This window comes from Kogia breviceps, chromosome 9 (assembly GCF_026419965.1).
Source record: "Kogia breviceps isolate mKogBre1 chromosome 9, mKogBre1 haplotype 1, whole genome shotgun sequence".
In the NCBI taxonomy this organism is placed as follows: Eukaryota; Metazoa; Chordata; class Mammalia; order Artiodactyla; family Physeteridae; genus Kogia; species Kogia breviceps.
The window spans coordinates 32,792,376-32,817,749 of NC_081318.1; the positions used below are offsets into that span (position 1 = coordinate 32,792,376).

General features: G+C 40.3%; 1 protein-coding gene and 1 non-coding gene across 13 annotated transcripts in view; both read right to left on the bottom strand.

Annotated features, from left to right (window-relative positions):
• ST7 (suppression of tumorigenicity 7) overlaps window positions 1-25,374 on the bottom strand; it is a 259,056-nt gene that overhangs the window by 18,954 nt on the left and 214,728 nt on the right. For 8 of the 12 annotated variants that reach the window (XM_067042292.1, XM_059074384.2, XM_059074382.2 and 5 more), the window contains 3 exons: window positions 19,804-19,876; window positions 18,234-18,336; window positions 1,747-1,897 (listed from right to left, as the gene is read on the bottom strand). In XM_067042292.1, the coding sequence (XP_066898393.1) occupies window positions 1,747-1,897; window positions 18,234-18,336; window positions 19,804-19,876 (327 nt within the window). Of the gene's footprint in view, window positions 1-1,746; window positions 1,898-14,312; window positions 14,581-18,233; window positions 18,337-18,905; window positions 19,042-19,803; window positions 19,877-25,374 lie in introns of those variants that run through there. The other 4 variants (XR_010842130.1, XR_010842131.1, XM_059074386.2 and 1 more) reach the window with 3 other exon arrangements.
• Window positions 4,595-4,701, bottom strand: LOC131763118 (U6 spliceosomal RNA). The gene has a single exon (XR_009337519.1). It is a non-coding gene; the product is annotated as a U6 spliceosomal RNA (small nuclear RNA).

Here is a 25,374-nt window from a genome sequence, read left to right on the forward strand (position 1 = left end):
CACCTTTTCTATAGGACTGGTAACTTTCTTATCAATTAGATCCAATCAATAAGCTTCTATTACTATGTTTCCAAGCTACCGATCTATAAATACTTCTTATTTGGTTAAGTCACTTTGTCCATTTAATTTTACCACGACTAACACTAGGTGAGGCCTCTCATGTTCAATCTTGCTGGGCTTTTTCTGTCTCTTTCTCATGTTTAAATAAAAATTCTTTTTGCCTCATCTGGATAGAACACTTTAAATGCAACAAGAAGCCCAAGCCAGAGGGGACTGCATACATGTCCACACACACCCTGAACAGAGTGTGCTGTCTTAACATATCCAAATAGCAGGACCAGGACACCTGGAGTATGTTACCACACTTACAGAGAAGGGGTAGAAACATCGATCAAGTCGATATCCCTCAAGTTATAAATAGTAAATGATTTAACTTGACCCGCTATCAATTCTCTAAAGAAATATTTTCAAAACAACTAAACAAAAAACTTTCAATCAACCCGAGTCCCTGTCAAATTACTTTTACTCCATCTCATCTGGCTGCCCACCCCCTCCCTTCCTGCACCAGTTTAGATTCCTGCTGGGTTAGGGAAGGGCAGGAAAAGGGAAGAGCAGAAGATTAGCAAAATGAAAATGGAAGAAGCAAAGATAAACAGTGAAAGGAATTAAAAAGACATTCATTTGTGAGGCTGATCAGAGTAGGAGTGAACTAAGGAAAAATTATCAGAAGGCTAATATTTCTTTTTCCCATGAGAGGGGGGAAAAAAAACCCATGCTACATGTTGTGCTTGTTTTGCTTAAATTAATGATAACAGAGTGTCAATATATATGTGGTCCAATAATCCACAAACTTCAGCCTTTTTCCTTTATTTTCATTCTCCCCAACAGCCCCACCGCTTAGCATTTGTTCACAGTGTCCTTGCTTATAACACCGTCCCAGTTCTTCAAGGCTTGGTTCAAATCTCATATGACCCATGACTGCTCCACCCTATAGGCCTCTCCTGTCTGAAAAATCACTGGGCAGATGTTACATGAGGCTGCTTACTCCTCCCAACTGGATGAAATGCTTCTCCAGGGCAGGGAGCACGTCTCACCCACCGTTAGAGCCGCTTCTCCTTACACTGAATGACGGTGCCCAGCTTGTGCTCAGATCAGTTTACCCTCACATCCATCTAACAGGCATTTATCCCTTAATGTACAATGTTACACCTGCCACCATACTGGAGTCCAGCGGCCATTGCTCTTGTTCTGAAGCATAACCGCTGCTCGTTTGTGTTTGGCTAACCCAGCTCTCCTGGAGGATAACTGTGGCTCTTCAGCCAACCCTCCCAGAAAGCCCATCCAGAAACGGTCATCAGAGCCCAGCACGAGGCCTGACCCCACGCCAGAGGTTCCCATGGTGCTGAGGGGCTGTCCAGGTCTCCAAAGAGGGTTTTCCAGCTGTAAAATGCTCCTCTGCCAGGACAGCCCCGACTCACCCCATCCACTGTATAAACCTGCCTTTTTTTTTTTTCTTTTTAAACTTGCCTTTTTGAGCTGCAGAGATGGGATCACCACAGTAACACTCGCCACCACTGGGAAACTAGAGAGCCTGAGTAATTAACCATCTCTCGGTGACGGAATATCACAGAGAAGGAGAGCTATAGATATGCAAATCTTCATCATTCACTGTGAACACTCAGGGTAAAAACAGTTTTAGCATCTTTTCATGCTTTAAAAACATTTCAAAGAAAGAAAATTACTTACTGCCTTCCCACGTACAATGCAGAAGATTCAAAGCCCCTTCTACCCTCTTCCAGTGTGCCAGATGAAAGAACGCATATGCTATGGCTTCACTGTCCCCTCTCTTCAGGATATGTTCTGGGGGCAGGATTAAGCTTTTCATTTCTAGTAGGTACTGAAATTTAAAAAGGCAGGAGACAGATGTGTTAATACACAGTAATTTGGAATTCAATATTGAAAATGGAGAGGTTGATTTCCCTAAAGCCGCCGCTTGTAAGCATGTCATCAAACCTGCAACCTCATTACTACATTTGAAGGCAATTACTGAAACATCCAGCAATCCAAAGTTTGCTGACAGATAATTAGCCTTGTACTAGTTTCCTACAGTGAACGTCAGAGGTTTTCAGGCTAAGATATTCTAATCAAAGAAATATATATATACATATACAGACTCAAACAGCAAAAAGGAAAATTTAGAAGACACAATAATTTGGTATAATTTTGTAACCAGAATGAAAATACATAAAACAAACACATGAAGGTTAAGAAGTCATATGACTAAACCAACCACACTGGAGAGACTTGAGGATGACTAGCACTGCCCATTAGTTTTTCCTCACAGATCTAGCAAGGAGAAGGCCCTAGTCCTGCGGAAAGGGTCACCCATAGCTGCTCAGGTGCTGGAGGAGGAGGGGTGGCAGCCTGGGCACAGGAAGACCCAAGGGAGGGGAGCAGTACAGACCCCAAACCACATTGTTCTTTTGGCTCCTTTCCGAAACGCTTCAGGGGTCTCAGGAGCGCAGGGCAAGAATGGATATTCTTCCTGGGGGCTCCCAGAAGACTAAGTTTCCATTTGCATTCTTTTGTGTTTACTATAGGATAGAAAGGGAAGCAAATTCAGGCCGGTATTTTATATTTGCAGATGCTCATTTGTCTTTGCCAGCTGTCGTTCCCCGTGCTCCACTCCTCACAACCTCCCCTCCGGATTCGTCCCCAACACACACACACACACACACACACACACACACACACACACACCAACAACAACAACCACCGTCACAACAACCCAGTCATCTCCTATAAAATGGAGATTAGCAGACCACAGAGGTATGTGTTTCAGGAAAACAGCACAAATACAGCAAAAGGAGGTGCTAGGAGAAGAGATGTCCAACAATTTTAATGTCAGAAACAACTGTGGATACATCATGTGGAAATTTATGAAAGAGGGTGAAGAGTGGAAGAATCCGGATCCACAGAATGGAGGTTACAAGACACCCATCGACGTTTCGCTCTCATCTTGCTGTGGGTTTATACACTGGGCACGTGGGGTGCAGTGGCCTTTAAGCTTCCTCTCCTGTTGGCATGCTTGGCGTCGGAGCGCACCGCCCAGCAGGAGCCGGGTGGACATATTCTGGCCTCTTGGTTCAGCAAATGAAACTTTCCTTGCTCTGGGTCTGATATGTGAAGAAAGCTCCAAGCCTTAGGCCTCAAAGCAGGAAGAGCAGGAAGCGAGAGCCCACCCCGAGAGCAGCGGAGAGCAGCTGTGCAGCCCTCACACTTGCGGAGCAGGTGGGCTTGAAGGCCCTCCTCGACAGTAAGACCTCTTCCCAGGCTGGTCCATGAAAGGTGTTCATTATTTTGATGGGAGGTCCTCAAGCATGAGTTCATGTGCTTTTTTGAATTCTATATGTTACTGCCTTCTTCCTTCATCTTGTTTTAAAACAGTGAATGACAAAAATCTTTTGCGAAAAATAACGATTTTGAATTACCTAGTAATCCAACTAGCACTGTATCTATTGATATAATAAATATATAAATATAAAGGAGAATTTTATGTTCAGAGATATATTGTCTCGTGATTTTACCTTAATAGAAGCCATTACGTCATATGCTGCTACTGCCCATGATGATTTTGGAAGGCCCCAAGAGTCATAACTTGTAAAATGCTATGAACTCTATTAATTTTTTAAAATAATCATCAGGAGAACAAAGGAAAGGGAAAATTTCTTGCTTAATGAGTGCCTAGAATAAGATTTTGACTTCTGAGTTTCTAACAATTTATAGCCTACCAAATAGTCAACTTTTTAAAAATATATCTTTATTGGAGTATAATTGCTTTACAATGTTGTGTTAGTTTCTGCTGTGTAACAAAGTGAATCAGCTATACATGTACTTATATCCCCATATCTCCCCCCTCTTGTGTGTCCCTCCCATCCTCCCTATCCCACCCCTCTAGGTGGTCACAAAGCACCAAGCTGATCTCCCTGTGCTATGCGGCTGCTTCCCACTAGCTATCTATTTTACATTTGGTAGTGTACATATATGGCCATGCCACTCTCTCACTTTGTCCTAGCTTCCCCTTCCCCTGCTGTGTCCTCAAGTCCGTTCTCTTCACCTGTGTCTTTATTCCTGCTGTGCCACTAGGTTCATCAGTACAGTTTTTCTTAGATTCCATATATGTGAGTTAGCATATAGTATTTGTTTTTCTCTTTCTGACTTACTTCACTCTGTATGACAGACTCTAGGTCCATCCACCTCATTACAAATAATTCAATTTCATTCCTTTTTATGGCTGAGTACTATTCCATTGTATACATGTGCCACATCTTCTTTATCCATTCATCTGTCGATGGACACTTAGGTTGCTTCCATGTCCTGGCTATTGTAAATAGAGCTGAAGTGAACACTGTGGTACAGGACTCTTCTTGAATTATGGTTTTCTCAGGGTTTATGCCCAGTAGTGGGATTGCTCGGTCTTATGGTAGTTCTATTTTTAGCTTTTTAAGGAACCTCCATACTGTTCTCCATAGTGGCTGTATCAATTTACATTCCCACCAACAGTGCAAGAGAGTTCCCTTTTCTTCACGCCCTCAAAAATATGGAATGGTCCACGAATTTGCATTTCATCCTTGTGCAGGGGCCATGCTAATCTTCTCTGTATCATTCCAATTTTAGTATATGTGCTGCTGAAGCGAGCACACCATTCCTTTTCATTTCTATGATTTAGGAAAGGCTTTCAAAGTCACATCTGTGAGAGAACTCTTCTCTTGGGCTAAGGAATGTTCAGGAATAGGAGCACCTGAGAAGAAGTGGGCCTGGCAGCCACCCACATGTGGGTAGAAGTCTAAACAAACTAGGAAGGAGCGTGGCAGAGGAAACTTGGGGAAAGAGGGAGGATTTTTAGAAAATTATCTACAAAGGGATATGTTAGATCTGTGTTGTCCAATATGGTAGCCTCTATTTAATGTGTGTCTATTTAAGTTTAAATCAATTAAAATCAAATAAAACTAAAAATTCAGTTCCTCAGTCCCACTAGTCATATTTCAAGTCCTCGAGTGCTATATGGAGTTAATGACTACACTACTGGACAACACAGAGACATTTCCATGATCACAGAAAGCCCTAGTGGACAGCACTGCTTCAGCAATGGAAGTTTCTGATCCTGAAGTAACAGAAACAATTTTTAACATGAAAAAATTTCACAGATGACCATGATAGAAACTGTAAGTGTAGAATCTATTGATCAAAAATACACAGTATGGCAAATAGTTATACAATAAATAGTAATGATACAAGAATTCATTTAAAAGTATTGTTGGCCACCAGGGCATCTACATAATACTTGGAAAGCAATAGTACACATGTGTGTCAGACAGATGGTTTACTCAGCCTGCAGACTGCACATGGTGCATATGGCTTCAAGGACATCGACCGTAGCCACCCAATGTGAGCCATGAGGTAATGCTCTGTTTCTCCCCTAAGCTCCCTCTGATCTTTGTATATGTGTACTTTTCACAAACCACCTTAGATTAGCTATCCATGTGTCCCTCTCCTCAGCTCAATTGTAAGTCCTCAAGAACATGAATCTCATTTCCCAAGAAGTCTCTCAAAATGAGCATCCTTGGCCTCATCAGCCTTGTGAGACTAACTAGAGTAACTCACCAAGGAAACTCAGCTGTCTTGTCATCGCATCTACTTTATGGCAGAAATAGGTTATGTCTATAAAGGAGATTTATACTGCAGCATAGTTCCAAACAAAATGTTGGCTCTAACCAAATAATGAAGGCTAATAACAACAATGTGTTAGGTTTCTGGCCAGGCTTAAAATGGCTGGCAAGATCGGTTCTCAACATGTGCAACATTTAAATTAGAAAGGCATGGAGCAACATTTCACATCTTACTTGTTGAGAGAAAAATAAATGGAAGAGGGCAGATCCCTATCCACAAGTATGCAGAAATCAATTAGAATAACTGTAGCTTGCAAATCAGAGAACACTCCCTGCCTGTCTGCAATAGTTACTTGGCTTCTATTAGCTAAGCCAGCATCCTGTGCTATCTTGCTTGCCATCCTGCCTCTAACTTCCTTCCCAGATTCTCAAATCACATTGATCTTGAAGCAAGGCTTCTAAAGGTTTCGGAAGGAACTTTTCAAAATCTATTTGTGTCAGAATCTAGTTCCTATGCCCAAGATAGGAACATATAACGTTAGAACAGGCAGAGAGGAGTTGAGTAGTGCCTACTTATGGAGGTCTCTGAGCAGAGGCCGGCTCACCTGTCAGGAGAGATGTGCCCTGTCACAGGCTACCACACGTGACTGCTCAAGTCTCTGCTGTTAAGATCTTAAAATTCTATCATAATTAGAGTGAACATGATCCCAAAGTTATCCTTCACACAGACATTAATGCCAAAAAAATCCATACACCCTTTTAGGATTTCAATACCGACATCAGCAGATATCATATGAAAATCACTGGCAAAAATACAGGAATAGGGCTTCCCTGGTGGCGCAGTGGTTGAGAGTCCGCCTGCCAATGCAGGGGAAGTGGGTTCGTGCCCTGGTCCGGGAGGATCCCACATGCCGCGGAGCAGCTAGGCCCGTGAGCCACAACTACTGGGCCTGTGCGTCCGGAGCCTGTGCTCCACAATGGGAGAGGCCACAACAGTGAGAGGCCCGCGTACCGCAAAAAAAAAAAAAAAAAAAAAAAAAAAGGAATAAACAAAACAAGAAAGAACAGATTAAGCAAACAACAGTACATTTAGATGATGGCTATCAAATTGCTCCCCAAAATCAGGTAGTAGAAGAATATTTACTAGCATGAGGAAATGTTCATGACATATCATGAGGGAAAAGACCAAGTGTATCATACAGATTATGATTTTGGTAATACAAATGTACATGTAGGCATTAAAAGCATTGGAAGGTCACAGATTGAATGTTAATGGTGGCAAAATATTTGATTTTTATGGAAGATTAATTTCTTTTGTGCTTTTTCTATGCTTTCCGAGTTTTCTATAATAAGCATTTTAATATTTTTTCTGTCTCTCTCTATATATGTGCGTGTGTGTGTGTGTGTGTGTGTATATATATATATATATATATATATATATATATATATATATAAAACACAAAACTATTTTCTAGACTTGCATCAAGAACATAAACAGCAAACCATACAAACAAACAAGATAATCAGAGAGAGCAATTTTTCATATGTGTACAGTGCTTTGGTGCAACTGGCTCTGAAAGAGGCTGTGAACCCAGAAAAAAATGTTTTTAAAACATCAGTAAAGGGTTCAGAGAATACAGCTAGTGCTACTTGGAAGACATGCTACATCTTCTGAGTTTCAATGCTGTCCACACCCTGGACTCAGTAAGACGCACGCTGGAATAGACAAAAATGACGCAGGAACCTCGGATCGCTCAGGCCACGCTGCGATGAAGCCTGAGGTGCACCGTCCCCCTGGCCCTGGCCCCCTCCCCTCATCTGCCCTCTGCCCCTTTGCATCACTGCTTGAATTCTGTCTCTACTATTCCGCTAAGAGACCTTGGAGAAGTTATTTAATTTCTTTCAACCTCAGGTTGCTCATCTGTTAAAACAGAATAAAAAAATACCCGTCTTGCTGTTTTAACTTTTGAATATTACATAGGATTATACTTGTAAAGCATTCACACAGTTCCTGGCACATAAGTATTCACTAAATAGTAGCTATTTTTGTTAACAAACAAACAAAAATCATGAAGTATTTAAATTACTGTGGAGGTAAGTTATATTTCTTGTGTATGTGTGTCCCACAGATGATTGAGTCTGTTTCTAGGTAAAATACTTCAGCAATTTTACAGTAGTAGCAGTTCAGCTGAAGAGAACTGGCGGCCAGCGGTCACCAACTGACCAGTATGGAGACAAACACAAAGCAAAGCTGAAATGCCAACTCCAACCTGGTGATCTGCAGTACCGCTCAGGGGTCCTCTTCTGAAGGTAACTGTTTCTTGCTGGTTCACTTATCTATTCATCAGTTACTTTGCTTCATTCAAAAAATATGGGTGTGTTCACAGTATATCCCAAAGAAAGATATGGGAGTGCCGTAGTGTCCCCCAAGGGCACAGCGCTCTCTAACGCTCATCTGCGGGAGCACCCACAGTCTACCCCAAGGGCACAGATATGGCGCATCCACAATTCACCTCAAGGGCATGGACGTGATCAGGTCAGGTCACTACCTTGCTAATCCCTAATCTTTGTAGGAGTGTGTGTGTGCCCACGCATACGTGTACAAAGAAACGATACAATTCAGCATGATGGCTGCCTTAGTAAGAGGTCTATACTTAGTCCTCAGGAGGCAAACGGGGAGCATTATCTGTGGGACAGCGTCACAAAAAAGGAAAATATGAGTCAGTCTCGCTAAGTAAACAAAGGTTTACCTGTAAAGATGAGGGGAGGCAGAAGCCACAGCAAGGCTGGGCACCAAAGCATCAGAGGACACACGGGGCTTGCAATCTTGAGGTGCTTGAGTACTAACATGACAGGAATTGCCAACACCGATGAAGCACTAACGCGTGTCAAGCTTCTTATCTCAGGAACTCCTTACAACTCTGTGAGGGAGCTGATAGTATCATCCCTATTTTACGGATGGAAAAATGGACGCTTTGGGAAGTTAAATAGCTCATCCTGGGTTGCGCAAGTTGTATGTGATGGAACCTGTGCCAGAACTCAGGTGTTAATGCTACTCTCCGAGGGAGTGAAACAGGAAAAGGGGTTGTAAAAGGCCTTGCATGATATGCTCCAGAGTGTGACCTTCACCCTGAGTTATTCCGTGGTTTTCAAACTTTGAGACACCAAAAAATTTGTTCAAAGGAAAAAAAAAGAAATATCAAACAGAATGGGCAAGTGATGGAAAACAAAACTGTGGGCATCTTGGGGGAGGGACCCACAAGAAGACTGAAGACCCTATGGTTCCTAGGGAGACAGTTTGAAAACCTCTGCAGTAAGCAGTTGGGAAGTGGGTTGGTACAGTTTGTGGTTTTGAAAGAAACGGGCAAGTCACGTGTAGGAGTCCCCGACAGGGAAGAGATTAAAGTTAGCAAAGTCAAAAAGTTCCCGTCATGGTCTGAGTGAGGGGTGATGAAACCAAGGAGGGGGACTTCTCCTGGACGTGGTGCCTGGCTGAATCTGAGGGCAAGAGAAGGAATCAAAGGTCACTGTGACATTTCTAGTTTAGGAAATTAGAATAACGTGAGATAATTAGCTAAGATGAAGACACCAGAGGAGGAAAAGGCTTAGCAGTGGGAAGGTAACAAAAACAGCTGTCGTGCCTGCCAAACTTCTCTGCGTGCAGTGAGGAGTGAAGGTGTGCGGGTCTGGAGCCTGGGAGAGCAGCTGGAGACAGGGGTCTGGGTGTGCGGGGAGAGGCTGAGGCAGCAGGAGCACCTGAGGTCTCCCGGGAGGGATGCAAGCAGGAAAGGAGGACCTACCTGAGGGTGAGCAGGGAGGAAGCGCTGCAGGCAAACAGTGCTCAGAGAGGCAGGAGAAGGTGGCAAGGAGCTGAGATGACCTCAGATAGAAAATGTGGCCAGTGGGACCAAATGCCCAGGAGGCGTGAGACAGGATGAGCTGGGGAGGCCGTGGCGGGAGTGGCCTTGGTGGGAGCAGCTACAGTGGTTTTTGTTAAAGAAAGAGACCTCTTAGAAACTTTCTATTCCTGAGATACATTGCTAAAAACTGGTTTCTACTCATTTTTCTCCGGGTCATATTTCCACAATACATTCTCCTTACTCTAATGCAAAAAAGCTTTGGAACAAAACATGACTCAATTCAAAAAAAACTTATATTGAAATAATATTTCTGAAGTATACCATTGATATACAATATCACAGACAATCTGCCAGGGTATTCTGAGTTTCTGCTTCCACGCTTCAAGCATTTTTAAATGTTAAAACGCACTACACATTTTGTTTCCTAAATTGGATTAAAAAGCAATTTTATACTCTGTCAATCAGCTTTACCAAGATATAAAGGGAGGCCTGCATTAGTGTTTGTAAGAAATAGAATTTCCATCATTATAACAAGGTCCTGTGGACACTCCATTGGCATACACATTTATCAGGATGTGTTCCCCCATGAGCCTCTCGAAATCCCCGTGAAATTTTAGATTAACATGATATGAGCTTTTTTTAAAAAAAATGCACATTTTTAATGGGAATGCATTTCTGTCATAACATTCTTCATTCTTTGCTCTCCATTTTTCTCACGACTTTCTTTCCATACTCTGATATAATTTAAAAACTAGATCTTCACCTCAATATTCTGTCAAGCTCAGGCTGCTCTGTTGGTAAATAAGCTTTAGGAGCATGGTGAGCCCCCTTCCGCCAGCACCCTCAGCGTGCCAACTGCACCCCCTGCAGGTCCCTGGGTGGGCCCAGTAAGACGAATCCGAGGTTTAATAGTGCCGGGATTTTAGGCAAGATGAAGAAGAAAGCTTTCCCCATCGGTGCTGGTGATTTTTCTCCCTCGACAGCTCCACCCACAACACCCAAGCATCCCAAGTAGCCAGGGCTCAGCATGGGTGTAGGGCCTCCTGTTCTATGCGTGGGACCTCGCGAGATGGGGGTTTTCCTGTGGTGGTGGTGAGGGCTCACAGGCTTCTGCTATTGTTTTAAACTGTATGCAGAGGTGCCTTGGGGTTGCAGGGCTACCAGCCTTCTCATTCCAGTTTCATCACAGTGGTTCTACTTCTAATTACTTTGTTCATCGAGGTTTCACATAAGATTGCGTTAGGAGGGAAAAACTGTTTATTGCTTTCAAAATAATAAATCGTTATTAATTAGTTTGTCGTTCCTGTTTTGTTTGGGGTTTTTTATTTTGGTGGCGGAAGCAGGAATGGCTATGCTAGAACAAGAATACAAGGCAGAGGTCAGAAACGGGTACCTCTTAATCAGCAAAGGACTTAGCCAGCAGTTACAAACTGGAAATCCCTGAAGACAACAGCTGCAGCCAGAACGTGCTACAGGCTCCTCTCAAATCTGGAGGCCTGAGGAGAACCTGTGGGTACTCCAGGTCGGGGCATTGTAGTGCCACTGTTACACTCTCTGGTTATCCTTCTTCAGACTAGGGTGGTCCAAGAAGTACCATTAATGCATGTTTCTAGGCAGCCTCTACCTCCACCCAGCATGCAAGTTTAGAAATAGAGCTGAAGGTACAAGAGAAGCGGCGATGAAAGGGCCAGCACGTATCGCACACCTACTATGCACTGAACGAGTTACACAGTGTAATTCCACTTACTTTTCAACAACCTTATGAAGACTTCACTCTTATCCCCATTTTATCAAAATGGAAACAGGCAGGGAGCTAATTAACTCCTCCTTCCCACACTTCCCTCTGGTCCCATGGACAGGAAGTGGGTGTCCTTGTTTTGAACACTTTTGAACTCTTTCAATAATACTTGATAGGTCTGCCTACCTTTATGTTGGTACCCTTTGCACCATCATTGTAATTAATGCTTTCTCAGTAATAATAGGAACTCTACATACTTGGCCTGACAATTCAGACACGCACGTGGCTGAAAATGTTCCATGTTACTAGTAGTGGCAAAGGAATGCAAACTAAAAGTACAGAAATCCATCTGTACTTAATAAAATCATAATTTTTGTTTTCCTTCTCTCACTCTCTGTTTCGTTTTTGTTTTTAGACGAACTGCTAAATGCTGGCGAAGGTGTGATGAAATGGAAAAGTAGGAGTCACCAGCTGATGGGAGTGTAAACTGCTACGATTTTTTTGGTAAGCAACTTGGCAATAAATATCAAGAACCCTGAAGTGCTTCTACATGTTACTCAGTCATTCTCATTCTGTAAATTTATCCTAAGAAAATAATCTTAAAGAGCAAAAAATATTTACGCCCAAAGAGGTTCACTATTGGAGTTGACCACAACCTGATGTCTACAATTAGAGGATGCAAGAACCAAGTCATTCTCTTCAACAAATGTTGCTGGAAAAACTGGGTATCCACATGCAAAAGAATAAAACGGGACCCATATCTTACCCCACAGGCAAAAATCAACTCAAAATGCATTAAGAGTTAAACATAGGGGAAAAAAATTCCTAACACTGGTCTTGGCAACGATTGCTTGGATATGATACCAAAAACACTGGCAACAAAAGCAGAAGCAGACAAGTGGGACTACATCAAAATAAAAAGCTTCTGCACAGTGAAGGAAACAATCAGCAGAGTTGAAAAGGCAACCTATGAAATGGGAGAAAATATCTGTAAACCGTAGCTGAAAAGGAGTTAATATCCAAATAAATAAGGAACTCTTACAACTCAATGTTTAAAAATAACCTGATTTAAGAGTGAGCAAAGGACTTGAAATGCCATTTCTCCAAAGCAGACATACAATGATCAACAGGTACATAAAAAGGTAACATCACAGATCATCAGGGAAATGTAAATCAAAACCACAATAAGATATCACCTCACACATGTTAGGATGGCCACTATCAAAAAAATAGAATATGACAAGTGTTAGGAAGGAAGTGGAGAAACTAGAACTCCTGTGCACTGTTGGGGGAATGTAAAATGGTGGAGCCGATATGAAGACCCCTCAAAAAATTAAAAACATGATCCAGCAATCACACTTCTGGGGATTCATCTAAAAGAACTGAAAACAGAATCCTGAAGAGATATTTACATTCCCATGTTCACTGCAGCATTATTCACAATAGCCGAGAAGTGCAAACAACCTAAATTTCCATCAACAAATGCACGAATAAAGAAAATGTGATATACACACACACACACACACACATACACACACACACAATGGAAAATTATTTAGTCTTAAAAAAGAAAGAAATCCTGCCTTATGCTACAATATGGATGAACTTGGAGGACATCATGCTAAGTGAAATAAGCCAGTAACAGAAGGACAAATACTGCATGATTCCACCTATATGAGGTAGCGGAAGTAGTAAAATGCATAGAAGCAGAAAGTAGAATGGTGGCTACCAGGGCCTGGGAGGAGGGAGAAATGCAGAGTTGCTGTTTGACTGGTATAAAGTGTCCGTCACGAAGATGAAAAGGTTCTAGAGATCTGCTGTACAACAACGGGCTTACAGTTAACAACGCCATGCTGTATACTTAAAAATTTGTTAAGAGGGTAGATTTTATGTTATGTGCTTTTTATAACAAAAAAAGGAAGTAAATCATCCAGAGAATATTTTAAAGTTTGAAGGCACATGGCTAAAAGACTTGCACTTTACTGTTAAGTTAGAGGATAACCATTTTAAGGTCAAAGAACTCTGAAAATCTGATGATCCTCCCCCTGAAGGAATAAATTTACCCCCAATTCCCAACCATAAAGTCCAACTGAAGCGTCCCATGTTAATTTTTTAAAATATGAATATGCTATGTGATTATGATTCCTAAGTATTAAAAATGCATAGAAAAAAAGGCTAGAAAAAAGTCTTAAATATGACTAGATATGATGGGATTATGAATGACTTTATTCTTTTCTCACATATAAAAATTATTATTATAATACCACTACAGAGGGAAAAACCATATCTAATACTGCTTGTAACAAACCAATAATTTAGACTCTTTTTGGAAATTTCTCAAAATGAAATTTATCTTTAGCACCCCGAAGGAGTGAATGTAACATCCTGCAAACCAAAAATGTGTCTCTTCACAGGGAGAGCCTTGCGATGTAAGTGTAGCATACTAAGAGCACATAAGCACTAATTAACTTAGGTCTGTGTAAAGTAACGGATCACTGATAGAAATGTGTCCCTCCCACGTAAACCCTGTCCAGCTGAGCAAGAGCAGGGCAGGTGAGGAAGCAAATTTTCCGGGAAAGTGGAAGAAAAAAACTGAAGCTAAAAATCCATTAAATAGGGCTTCCCTGCTGGCGCAGTGGTTGAGAGTCCGCCTGCCGATTTAGGGGACACGGGTTCGTGCCCCGGTGCGGGAAGATCCCACAAGACGCGGAGTGGCTGGGCCCGTAAGCCACGGCCGCTGAGCCTGCGTGTCTGGAGCCTGTGCTCCGCAACAGAAAGGCCACAACAGTGAGAGGCCCGCGTACCGCAAAAAAAAAAAAAAAAAAAAAAAAAAAAAAAAATCCATTAAACAGTATATAGCAATACAACATAACAATACATAGATAAAGATAGAGAACAGAGCTGAACTTACCCTTCATTTGTCCAGCATTACATGAGTGAAATTTTCTTTAAAAAAATGGAGAAACTCTCTTTAAACTCAAAACTCCTATTTTAATCACATTAAATGGGAAAGTCCTTTAATGGTTTAAAGATTTGTCTTCTTCAACTATGTACCCAGTTCTTGAAAATCACCAGCATGATTAAGATCCTAATACCCCTAGTCATTCTCAAAAAGAGGTGAACAGTAAGCACATAATCAATGCACTGTAGTGAGAGACCAGAGGGGGAAGACTGATTCTGGGACAAGGAGAGTACAGGCTTCCTGGTGGTGACTTGTAATGGTGGGGGTGAAGGATGAGGAGGACTGCCTCAGAAGCAAAGAGGGAAGAAGAGAAGAATGTTTCTGGAACAGTAAGTGGACTGTTGGAAGGATCTAGAAAAAAATGAAAAACAAGTTGGGTTAGATCATGAGGGGTCCTGAAGAACTATCCAAGGAGTTGGTACCTTCCATAGGGTTGGAGACACTGCTGCACTTCCTTGGGAGGGGAGTAACACAATTCCATTTGTAGTATGAGCCTATGGGCTGCTTCCTCCTTATAATCTGCTGCAGTCTAAAGCTTCAGAAATCCTCATGTTTAGACTCTAACGGCTTCAGAGGCTCTCCTTCAGAAAAGAGATCCATGGCTTTTTACTATTGTTATTTATTTCCCAGTCCTGTGATGTGGTTAGGAGGAATACTCCCTACTCCTCATGTTTGCAGGTAAAGAGAGTTGCTAAGAATAACCCTCCTGGGGTAAATAACTAACATGTATCATTGGATGTTGACATATTAACAGTGCTTACTGGGATACCAGTTGGAACTAAGATGAAAATTTATGGAAGGCAGTTCACAGTTATCATATTTGGTATATTTTTCTCCTTCCAAGCAGACTATAATTGGGTAAAACAGCATGTATATACTGAAAATTCCTGGGGTGGGCCACTGACAACTTCCTGTGAAAGAGAAAAAGAAGCTATGGCAGTGTTTAAGACATGATAACATCCTGAAGAAATCTGAATTGTCTACAGGGAATTGAGTGCCTTGGGAAGGGATGCGGCCGCCATCATTTGAAGGTTCAAGCCTAGGCTGGTCTGCCACCTGGTGGGATCTGGGGGTCAGTGGAGGGAGATGTTTAAGAGCTGGATAACCCAGAATCAGTTCAGGCTCTGTCATTTATACTTACTGCGTGACCAAGAGCAGATTACTTAACCTCTCCAAACCTGCAGTGCCCTCATCTATGGAGCAGGGATAATAATATGATACACCTCACAATGTTGTTATGAAAAATAAATGAGATGGTATATGTAGTTCAGTTAGCACTGTGCTTGCCACATAGCAAACATTAATAGAAACCAAAAATAAACATAATTATCATAGTATCATTATGAGGAGAGATTTAAGCTTAAAATGGGAAGGTGTCCTACATGACATTTAAGATCCCTTATTACAACAAGAATCTATGTGTTTATATCCTCCACTGATGTTTCATTAGAATTAAGGCTATTCTCTGCCTGAAAAGTCATATACATATATATACACACATACATACACGCGCGTGCACGTGTATGTGCATTCACGGTCACGCAGATGTGTGCACATAGGCACATGCATGTGCATGTCTACTAAAGTATTAGCAAGCAGTCCAACAAACAGAACACGTATAAAAGATGTTTATAATAGCCTGCATATGGTACACGAGTACCAGAGGTTTGTGATTAATTGTGAATATATAAGGTCAGTGGCTCACAGGGCCTTTTCTCCACAGAAATGTCAATAATGAGGAGGATCTGGAAACAAGTTTCCCCCTCAGCACAATCACCAACAAAGTAAAGTGATGGAGAATCAGTTTACTTACATGCCCTATCTTCTCTCAGTTTAATGATTAGAAGGTAAAGTGAAATCAAATTATTTCAACTTTTTCAAATTATTTCCACTTTTAGAAGACTTCTATTTTGCAAGTAGAATGCAGTTGACTGAGGTTAAATTCTTCCATGGCAGCTTTAAACTATTTCTTAGGGCTTTTACTACTCTTCTGGAGACTCAACCATTTAAGACCATTATCTAGAATTAAACGACAGCTTCAATTAAAATATCTAACTAACTGTTAGATACTGTTCCAGTTTTCTATCTTGTGTCCCAGGATTACAAGGCTCAGGTTGGTATAACTGGAAAAATTAAGATTCAGGTCCCATACTTGAGGAGATGCCAACAAGACAAATATTAATAATTTTAATAATTTACAAACATATAGTACTCAAGTATTTTCAAAGAACTTCGAACATATTATCTCACTTGATCTTTATCACAGAAGATAGGTGAGGCTTATATTTTTATCTTCATTTGTAAGATGAGGGAAAACTTTGAGTTCAGAGATGCTAAACCCAAGATGCCACAGCTAATAAATGACAGAGCCAGATTTGGAACCCAAGTTTTTGTCTCCGAACCTAGGACTCTATTGCTCAATACTACTTTTAAAAGAGGCTTATTTATTTTAAGGCTATTTTATGAGCTACAGAGCTCATAAAATAGCTCTGTAGTTAGAGAATGGTATTCAATAAATATTAATTGATGACCTAAGTTTACTGTAATTCAGGACAATATTTTCATGATTAGTTTTATATTTTAATCAAATTTGAATAAACACTTTTTAACTTAGCTGAAAAAATATTAAATAGATATATTTTACCTGGAGTGGGGAGAAATGTTAAGTGATAATTTAAGGCCCTCCACAATTGTATTTTCAGTAATTCTGGGCATGGCATATAGCCTCAACATTACTGATTTGACTAGAGCTATAAAACTTTTAGTATGATGATTTCCACCTAATAAAACTGTGCTTTTTACTAAAAAAAAAAAAAAAAAATAGATATATTTTATACCACCCTATATACAATACCTAAGTCTACAAATACTATGCTGATCATTATTCACTGAAACTAGAGTGGATAAATACATCCTTCTGCAAATATGGCACTGTGCACCACTCTTTCAATTTCCTGTTTTGTGAAAAGATGACCGCGACCTGAGTAAAAGCTCAGGAATGATATTAGATCACTTAGCTTTGTCACTCTGGATATCAACAAATTAACGTAGGCAACTCCATAAATCATCACACAGGCACACATACGCGCACCCAACCCCACCCTTTTGCTACAGTACTGCAACAAAACAAGAAAACAGCCTTCCTTTGTCATTTTTCACCAGTGAAAGTCTTCATCAGACATTCTGCCAAGAAAACTGTCTTGTAGTACCTGATGTGAACTGCAGGAGGTTTCCTAGAGGTCAAAATGTGCTTTATAATATCAAGAACCTGAAAGTGGCCCTCAGCAATGTGCCTATCACATAGTAGGTACTCAGATGCAGGTAAGTCCTGAACACACACTCCTCTTCTGAATAAAAGATTACAGAAATATCCTCTGCCATGATTTGACTCCTTTAAAATCAAATTCTTAAAAAACTATATGGGAAATATTGCATATTTATAAATAGGTCAGTCATGTGGTTAACAAGACAAATATTTCCTACTATATATATACCTATTAAAATGGCACTCACAAGTCAAAAGAAAACTACTTCTTCATACTTTGAGGTTTTCCTCATTATTTGCTGGCCAATACTGATTAACTGTCATTTACTTATGGAGATACAGAATGTCATAATAGTATTTTTTACCACTTTTATTCACAACAAGGTTCATTTCTCAAATTGGTTCTAAGTAAGACTATAACTGGTGTGAGATTCCTATCAAATGCATCAACACCCTTGGGATCTCCATATTTTGCCACTTTCAGGCTTCCTGACCTGGCCTGCCTAAGCTAGGTCTATCAATTTACCCTTACCGTATGAAGCCCGAAAATGGGCCCCAAAGCCTCTTGAATGTAGCTTTTACTTTAAAACAAGGCTAATAAGCATAGGCTCTACAGGGCCTCGACATTCACTGGTTGCAATTCATTTTTTTATAACTGGTGCATTCGAGACATGACATTGTGGTCACTGAACACTCTCTGCTATCATAACGAGTTCCTATGGGGATTCCACAGACTCACTTTTGGCACATGAGGATTGAATTCCACAGCTCTGTGAATGGCCTCTACTGCATTCATCTCTGCTGTGCTCAGCCCCCGCCGAGATGCAGCCTCGGGAGAGAATCTGAAAAGCAGAAAGACAAACACCATCCAGTTGGGACCACTGCTTGGGCATTAACCTGGAAAGGCATCTACACATCAAGGGCCCAGAAAACCGCAGCGAGCCAAAGGCATGAGCTCTCCAAACCTCCACTACACAGAACCTCTGAGTGACCCCTCAGACAGAGGCCAACAAAAACCCCAGCAGAAGCAGAAAGCGTGCTTGCATCTAATCGCGGCAGGAATTAAATTCAGCTGTCAAGTCTCTCTGCCTAAATAGCTAATCTAAGTTTTCTAGGAGGTACCTGCTTAGGTCAGGGGAGGGGATAGGACTGACAAGGGCAGACAGTGTAGGAAAAAGAGAAAACTAGGTTACAGAAGAGCGCACTTGGTTAAAAACAGAACTGGGGAGAATTTTAAAGGAGGCTCCCAACCCAATGTCAGTGCTGCGATGGAGGGTTAAGTCTTGCAGCTTCAGCAGCAGGCGAGCCTGCTTGGGGCTGTTCCGGCAGGGGGAGTGTGCATGCCCAAACTGCGGGCGAGACACCTGCCCAAGTGAATGAAAAAAACCAGACCATGCAATCTCTTTCTCACCTCACACCCAGGGCTAACTCCAGAGCTGTGCTTGGCAGGCAGACACCACAGGGGAAGCTGTGACAACCCTGGCCCTGCCCTCCCAAGCTGGAGTCGCTGTGTAGGGAGAAAAGATGTTGCAGTAGGTACTGGCGATCTACAGGATAAAAAAGAATGAAAGAAAATTACTTCGGTCTTGAAGTGCACACACACTTAACAGCAAACCTGTCTGACACAGCAGAGGCTGTTTTCTTTTCCTGTTATCTGCTTTTCAGTGCTACCGAGGGAGTGTATAGGGAAGTGTAAGCGTTTATGAACTCAAAACCAGTTAAGCCATCTATTTTCTTTCACTTGCCAGTCATCTTGGGTGTTTATGGAAGTTCTCTACACCATAGTCACCTGCCTGAACAAAACGGGCAAATGTCCCGCTGTGATGGTGACTCAAGGTAAATGGATCCTGGGTGGGGAGTTAGTTTGGAATTGATGAGGTAAGGAAAGGGAGATGACCATCCCCTTTTGCCATATTAATATGTTTGTTATGACTACTACCCCGTCCTGGACTGCTGGAGGAAGAGGAATATGCAAAAAAAATGAATCAAAGAAGGCATTTTGTGTAAGTCCCAAGCAGGCCTTTTGGTATCTACTGTCTGGCAAAAAAAAATAAAAATAAAAGTCACCTCAGAGGCATGGAGTTTCATATAAATCCCTCTTTAGGAACCCACACACCATTACAATACCTAGCGATATACATTCCCTCCTTCTAGTAGTGAAAGAAAAGAAAATGCAGGTTTTGGAAAATGCATGCTCATAAGCAGGGGTCTCATAGACTAAGAAAAACTTGCAGAGAAAGCCCTCAAAGACAACACATCTCCTTCGGTCCAGACCAGCATCTGTACTGCACAGGCTACTATCCACTTACTTGTCAGAGACAGCTCTTGCTTTGAGCAAGGCCGCTGTGTAGCATATTGTTGCCGACTTTGGTAAGCTTATATCTGTTAGAGAGAAAAAAAGTAGGAACTGTTATAAGTCTGTACAAACAAAGAGCAATGATTTTTTAATACACTAGCATTTTAATCATGTAAGCCTAAAGAGCATAAATTAAGAATATTTTAACTGTTCCTTATGTATCCAAGTGGTACATGAAACTAAGGGTAATTCATATTTTTGTGAATAGTTCAAATTTCAAATCCACCACACTGCTCAGCAATCATCTTTTATTTAAAGTATGGATTTTTCATATGTTGAGTTTATTTAAGCAGAGAATAGCTATAAATACATAAGTTTAAATATTACATGAATAGCCTTGATATCAAGAAAGGCAAATAGGACTTCTTTGTTAACTTATAAAATTTCTCAAGAGGTATATAAACTATTAAAGTGAAAAAAATATTACCTGGATTTTTTTAAAATATAAGGTTTTTTAGTGATAAATAAATTTATTTAAAAATTATTCTTTAGTGGTCAGATTTAAACCAGATTTCATGAAATTTATATTCAGTTTTTTTGTTAAAATTGGAAAGAGAAATCTTTATGAGCATATATATGAAATCTTTATAAAACTATACAATTTTTGTTCATTCAAACCCATGATAGGGCTTCCCTGGTGGCGCAGTGGTTGAGAGTCCGCCTGCCGATGCAGGGGACACGGGTTCGTGCCCCGGTCCGGGAAGATCCCACATGCCGCGGAGCGAGGCCCGCATACCAAGAAAAAAAAAAAAAAAAACCCATGATAAAGCCCCTTTCATAGGAAGCCTAATTTGTTGCCCAGAAAAACAGTTCCTTTCAGTTTGTATAGAAAATTTCAGATGGAGGGGTGGGAATGGGTACCAGATTCAGATAGAGTTTACAGGCAAATAAAAGCACAGAGTACAACTAAGAGGAGATAAATGCAAAGAGGGTAGTCCCTCTGGGGGCAGGAGGTGGGACTTGTTTTTAAATTATGATCCTATTTCGCACCATAACTGTCTTTCTTTAATACTCAGACTAGGTAAAAATATGCCATTCCCAGGTGCTACAAAATTCACCCTAGGTTAGAAGAACTCTTAACATCTGGAACGCCCTCCAAGTTTCTTTTGGGCTGTTTTCAACTTTAGAAGAATTACATTACGGTAGAGATGAAAAGGAAAGTCCAAAACTAGACAAAAGACAACAGCAGAAGAAAATAATTTCATAAAAGAAAAACAATCTTTCATTCAATAATGAGTATTTACCACCAATTCCATCATAAGTAATTTCTCTTTGAGGGAAATTTCAATGACATTGATAAAATACACATAATCAGAGAAAATACCAACACAGAATTGAAAGAGAGAGAGGTCTTTGTAAACCTGATCTCATAAATTATATTTAAACAAAATTTCAGCACCATATACATACTGTAAAATGGTATGCTTATGACTAAGAAGGAAAAAAAAATGTCAGATACTCATGGATTTGTCCTGTTGCTTCTCCAACATCTAAACATTTAACCACTTCCCAGTATGTGAAATCAATCCAGGAATCAATTATTTTGTTTGCTAGGGTCCACTTATTGATTGTTACTGGAAGATAATAAAAAAAATTGCAGATAATACACATTCTACTTAAAAGTTCAGACCTTTTTATTTTTTAAAACTTCAGGCCTTTCATTTAAAAATTATCCAAGCCCTGCTTCCACCCTTCCTGGTGTGATCTGTGTTCCTTCTGCAACAATCTAGCACCTTCCTATGAAGTGGGAACAAAGGATTAGTCCTAGAAAGGAGTTGAAACTGAAAATAATGGTCAAAATTATTCGAAGGTGGCAGCACAGATGGAACCTCACTTGATAAACTAAAGAAAACCTGTTGTTAAGGATTTAGCTTCTCAATGAGAATGATCATGTTGTTTTGAAGGTTACCTAATCAAGTAAATGAACACATTCACCCAGTTGGAAATGCAGAAAGAGATACGACTGATGTGTTCCAGCAGAATATTAGAGATGCTTAATCAAAGGTGATCTTTAACCCCCTCACACCCATAGACAGGACATTCACAACTCTGCAACGTTACAACTACTATGGTACATTTTCTCCATTAAAAAAAATTTTACCCTTGCTCCTTCATTGTATGTAAAGATACTGGTATATGAGCACAGTCATAATGCTTAAAAAAATAAAGAAAAAAAATTTTAATCAATATCAAATGGGAAAAGGAAGAAATATAAATAGCCCATTCCCCACTAGTGGCAAGTTCATTCCATTTGTTATCTCTTTAGTATATTATTTTGCTCTCACTATTAAACAAACATTAAAAACAGCAAACAATTCTTGCATAACTTATTTATATATTTTCAATATTTTTATTTTAATTCTTTCAAAGCAATACATCTATTTGGTAATGGCAATTTGTCTCTAAGGAGGGATGAAGCATTATAAAGAAACTGATCCTAAATTACCCTTCAGGTAAAGCATTTTGTTCAAATAAGGTTTTTGTGTACAACACTCTTTTTTTTTAATGTGGCAATATAAATCAAATGCTTTAACATTGTGCCTACCCAGCAATTCTACTTCTGAGACTTTATCCTAAGGGAAATCATCACAACTGTGCATGAAGATTTAGCTTTAAGGATGTTGATCACGACATTGTTTCTAATGGTAGAAAACTGGAAACAGCCCAAATGTTAATCATAGGAGAATGGCTAAGGTGCTGCACATCCACAGGATGCAATTCGATGTAGTCGTTAAATCATGTGGTGGGAAGTATTTAATGACCTGGGGAAATGTTGCATTGTTGTGTAGACATCAATAAGTAAAACAAATTTACAAAAATTATGATTTCACATTTTTTTTTTTTTTTTTTTTTTTTGTGGTATGCGGGCCTCACTGTTGTGGCCTCTCCCGTTGCGGAGCACAGGCTCCGGACGCGCAAGCTCAGCGGCCACGGCTCACGGGCCCAGCCACTCCGCGGCACGTGGGATCTTCCCAGACCGGGGCACGAACCCGTGTCCCCTGCATCGGCAGGCGGATTCTCAACCACTGCGCCACCAGAGAAGCCTCACATATTTTTTAAAAAGCATTTTTATGCACAGAGATAAAAAGGCTGGAACTATATATATCAAATATCAACAGTTTTTATTTCTGGGTGCTGAGATTATAGACAATTTTTTTCTATGTTTACCTGCATTTCCAAAGCTTCCTGCGATGTACAGGTAATAAGTGAATTTTTAAAAGATAACAGTGATGCTAAGTGGAAGAATTCTTTCTATGAATTGTCTGCAGCAAGTTCATGGGCAAATATGATACACTGGTGGAGCCAGACACAGACAGCATAAACAGACAAAGGCAGAACTTACACGAAGTGCTGTTAGCCCGCAGATGTAGAAAATTATTGATATACCTTCATGAAAGTTAGCGTATTCCTTCTGTGGTGTGCAATTGTTAACCGTATTTTAATCTAATAAATGCCTAATATCTAAATCAGAGGCAGGACCTGCATGTTTTGGCTCACTTTTAAGAAAAAACCATATACACTACCTTTAGGAGAAAGCTAATTATTATGGGCTGCTTGCCCCATGAGCCTTTTTCATTTCTTTAGGGAAAAAAAAAAAAAGGCTGAGACTTGGTTGTTGTTGCCTATTATAATTATGAAACTTATTATTCTGAAATAATTATAGGGTCATAGGAAGTTGTGAATATAGTACACAGAGTTCTGTGAAGCTTCCTTCAGCTTCCCTCAAATGGTGACTACTCACATAACTGCATTATAACATAAAAAAACCAAGAAATTGACGTTGGTACAGTACTATTAAGTCAATTACAGACCTTATTCAGTTTTCACCATTTTTTACATGCATTCCTGTGTGTGTGTGTGTGGTTCTATGCAATTTTATCCCAAGGCTACATTCATGTAGCCACCACTACCATCAAAATACACAACTTTTCCAAAGGAACTTTCTCATGCTACCCCTTTATTTGTACCCTCCCCACCCGTACCTGTCCCCCAGTGACCACTAATCTGTTCTCTATCTCCATAGACTTGTCTGCCTACTATGATTTTATGCTTTTGCCACCAGGGAAATGGATAAAATGGTAAGGGGAACAGGGTGACTAACCATACTGATGAAAATGGTAGTATCAGAAGTTTTAAGCAGGAAATAACAACAAATAAGCTGCTTTCCAATATTGCTTGTAATTTATTCAGAAATTTTATTTTGAGGAAGCAACTCAAAATCATTCTAAGTCCAATTTTGTATGAGCAGACTCTAACTGTGCAGTGCTTTTCTGTCTTTTGTAAGTGACGTGTAGCTACCATTATTGCCAGAAAGTCCCCTTAAGAATTAGAATTCAAGGAGGAAATCAAAGTAAGTGAGACATCACATACTCGTTGTGGAAACAAGGAATGCTGAATAAATGTTTCTCACTTCGGCTGAACTGTTGGCATTACTTTAATTTTCCTTCCATTTCTTTGCCATCTTGTGTTTCATACAGATCCTTTTATGAAAGAAGAACTTTCTCCAAGCATCTTAGGCGTACAAACTCAAATTGTTGCGAAAGCCTTTCCTTAAAATCTACAATCTTGAATTTCATACAACTGGAATCATAATGGCATGTGTACTTTTGTGTCTGGCTTCTCTCTCTCCAAATGATGCTTCTGAGGTTCATCCATGTTGTAGCATGTTTCAGTACTTCGTTCCTTTTTATTGCCAAGTAGTATTTCATTGTGTGGATATACAATATGTTTATTCTCTTGCTAATGGCTATTTGGATTGTTCTCCAGTTTTGGACTACTATGAAGAAAGCTGTTGTGACTATTCTTGTGTACTTTTTGGTTAAAAAAAAAACCCTCATTTTTTCTTGGATATGTAACTGGAAATGGAATTGAGTCAGAAGGTAGATGAATGTCTAAACTGGTAGACAGTGCTCCAAAGTGGTTGTATGAAGTTTGCAAAGCTAATATATGGTGAGAGAGGTCAGAAAAAGGGTTACTTCTGGGTTAGAGGGGCAATTTTCTGAGATGATGGAAAGTTCTATGATTCTGGGTGGTGATCACAGAGGTATATACATAGGTGAAAAGCCATCCAGCTCTACATTTAAGATTTGTGCATGTTACAATATGTAATTTATACCACAATAAAAAAGATGAAAAAAAAAAAAAGCCAAACCTACAATCCTGTGTCTCCTGAAGCTGCCTTCTCTTACTTGCCTTTCGTCATTCTGGCCCCTCCATTCACTTTATGCATCCTTATCTAAAAATTACTTCCTAGTTTAATGAACAGAATCCGATTATTTTTCAGGTTGGCCTTTCAAATACTAAGATGGTTAAATTATCTCCTCTAAACCTAATCTTTTCCAGAATAAATACTTCCAGCCCCTCAACTGACACAGTCTTCAGAACTTCTCACTTATTTTTGTTACAGAGCCATGGGTGATTTCAAAATATGAGAATTAGAAGTGGAAATAATCATCTGAATCCCTGAAACCTGACAGTACAGAGCTCAGGGGAAACGTGCAGTCTGAGGAGCCCTGGCCACAAC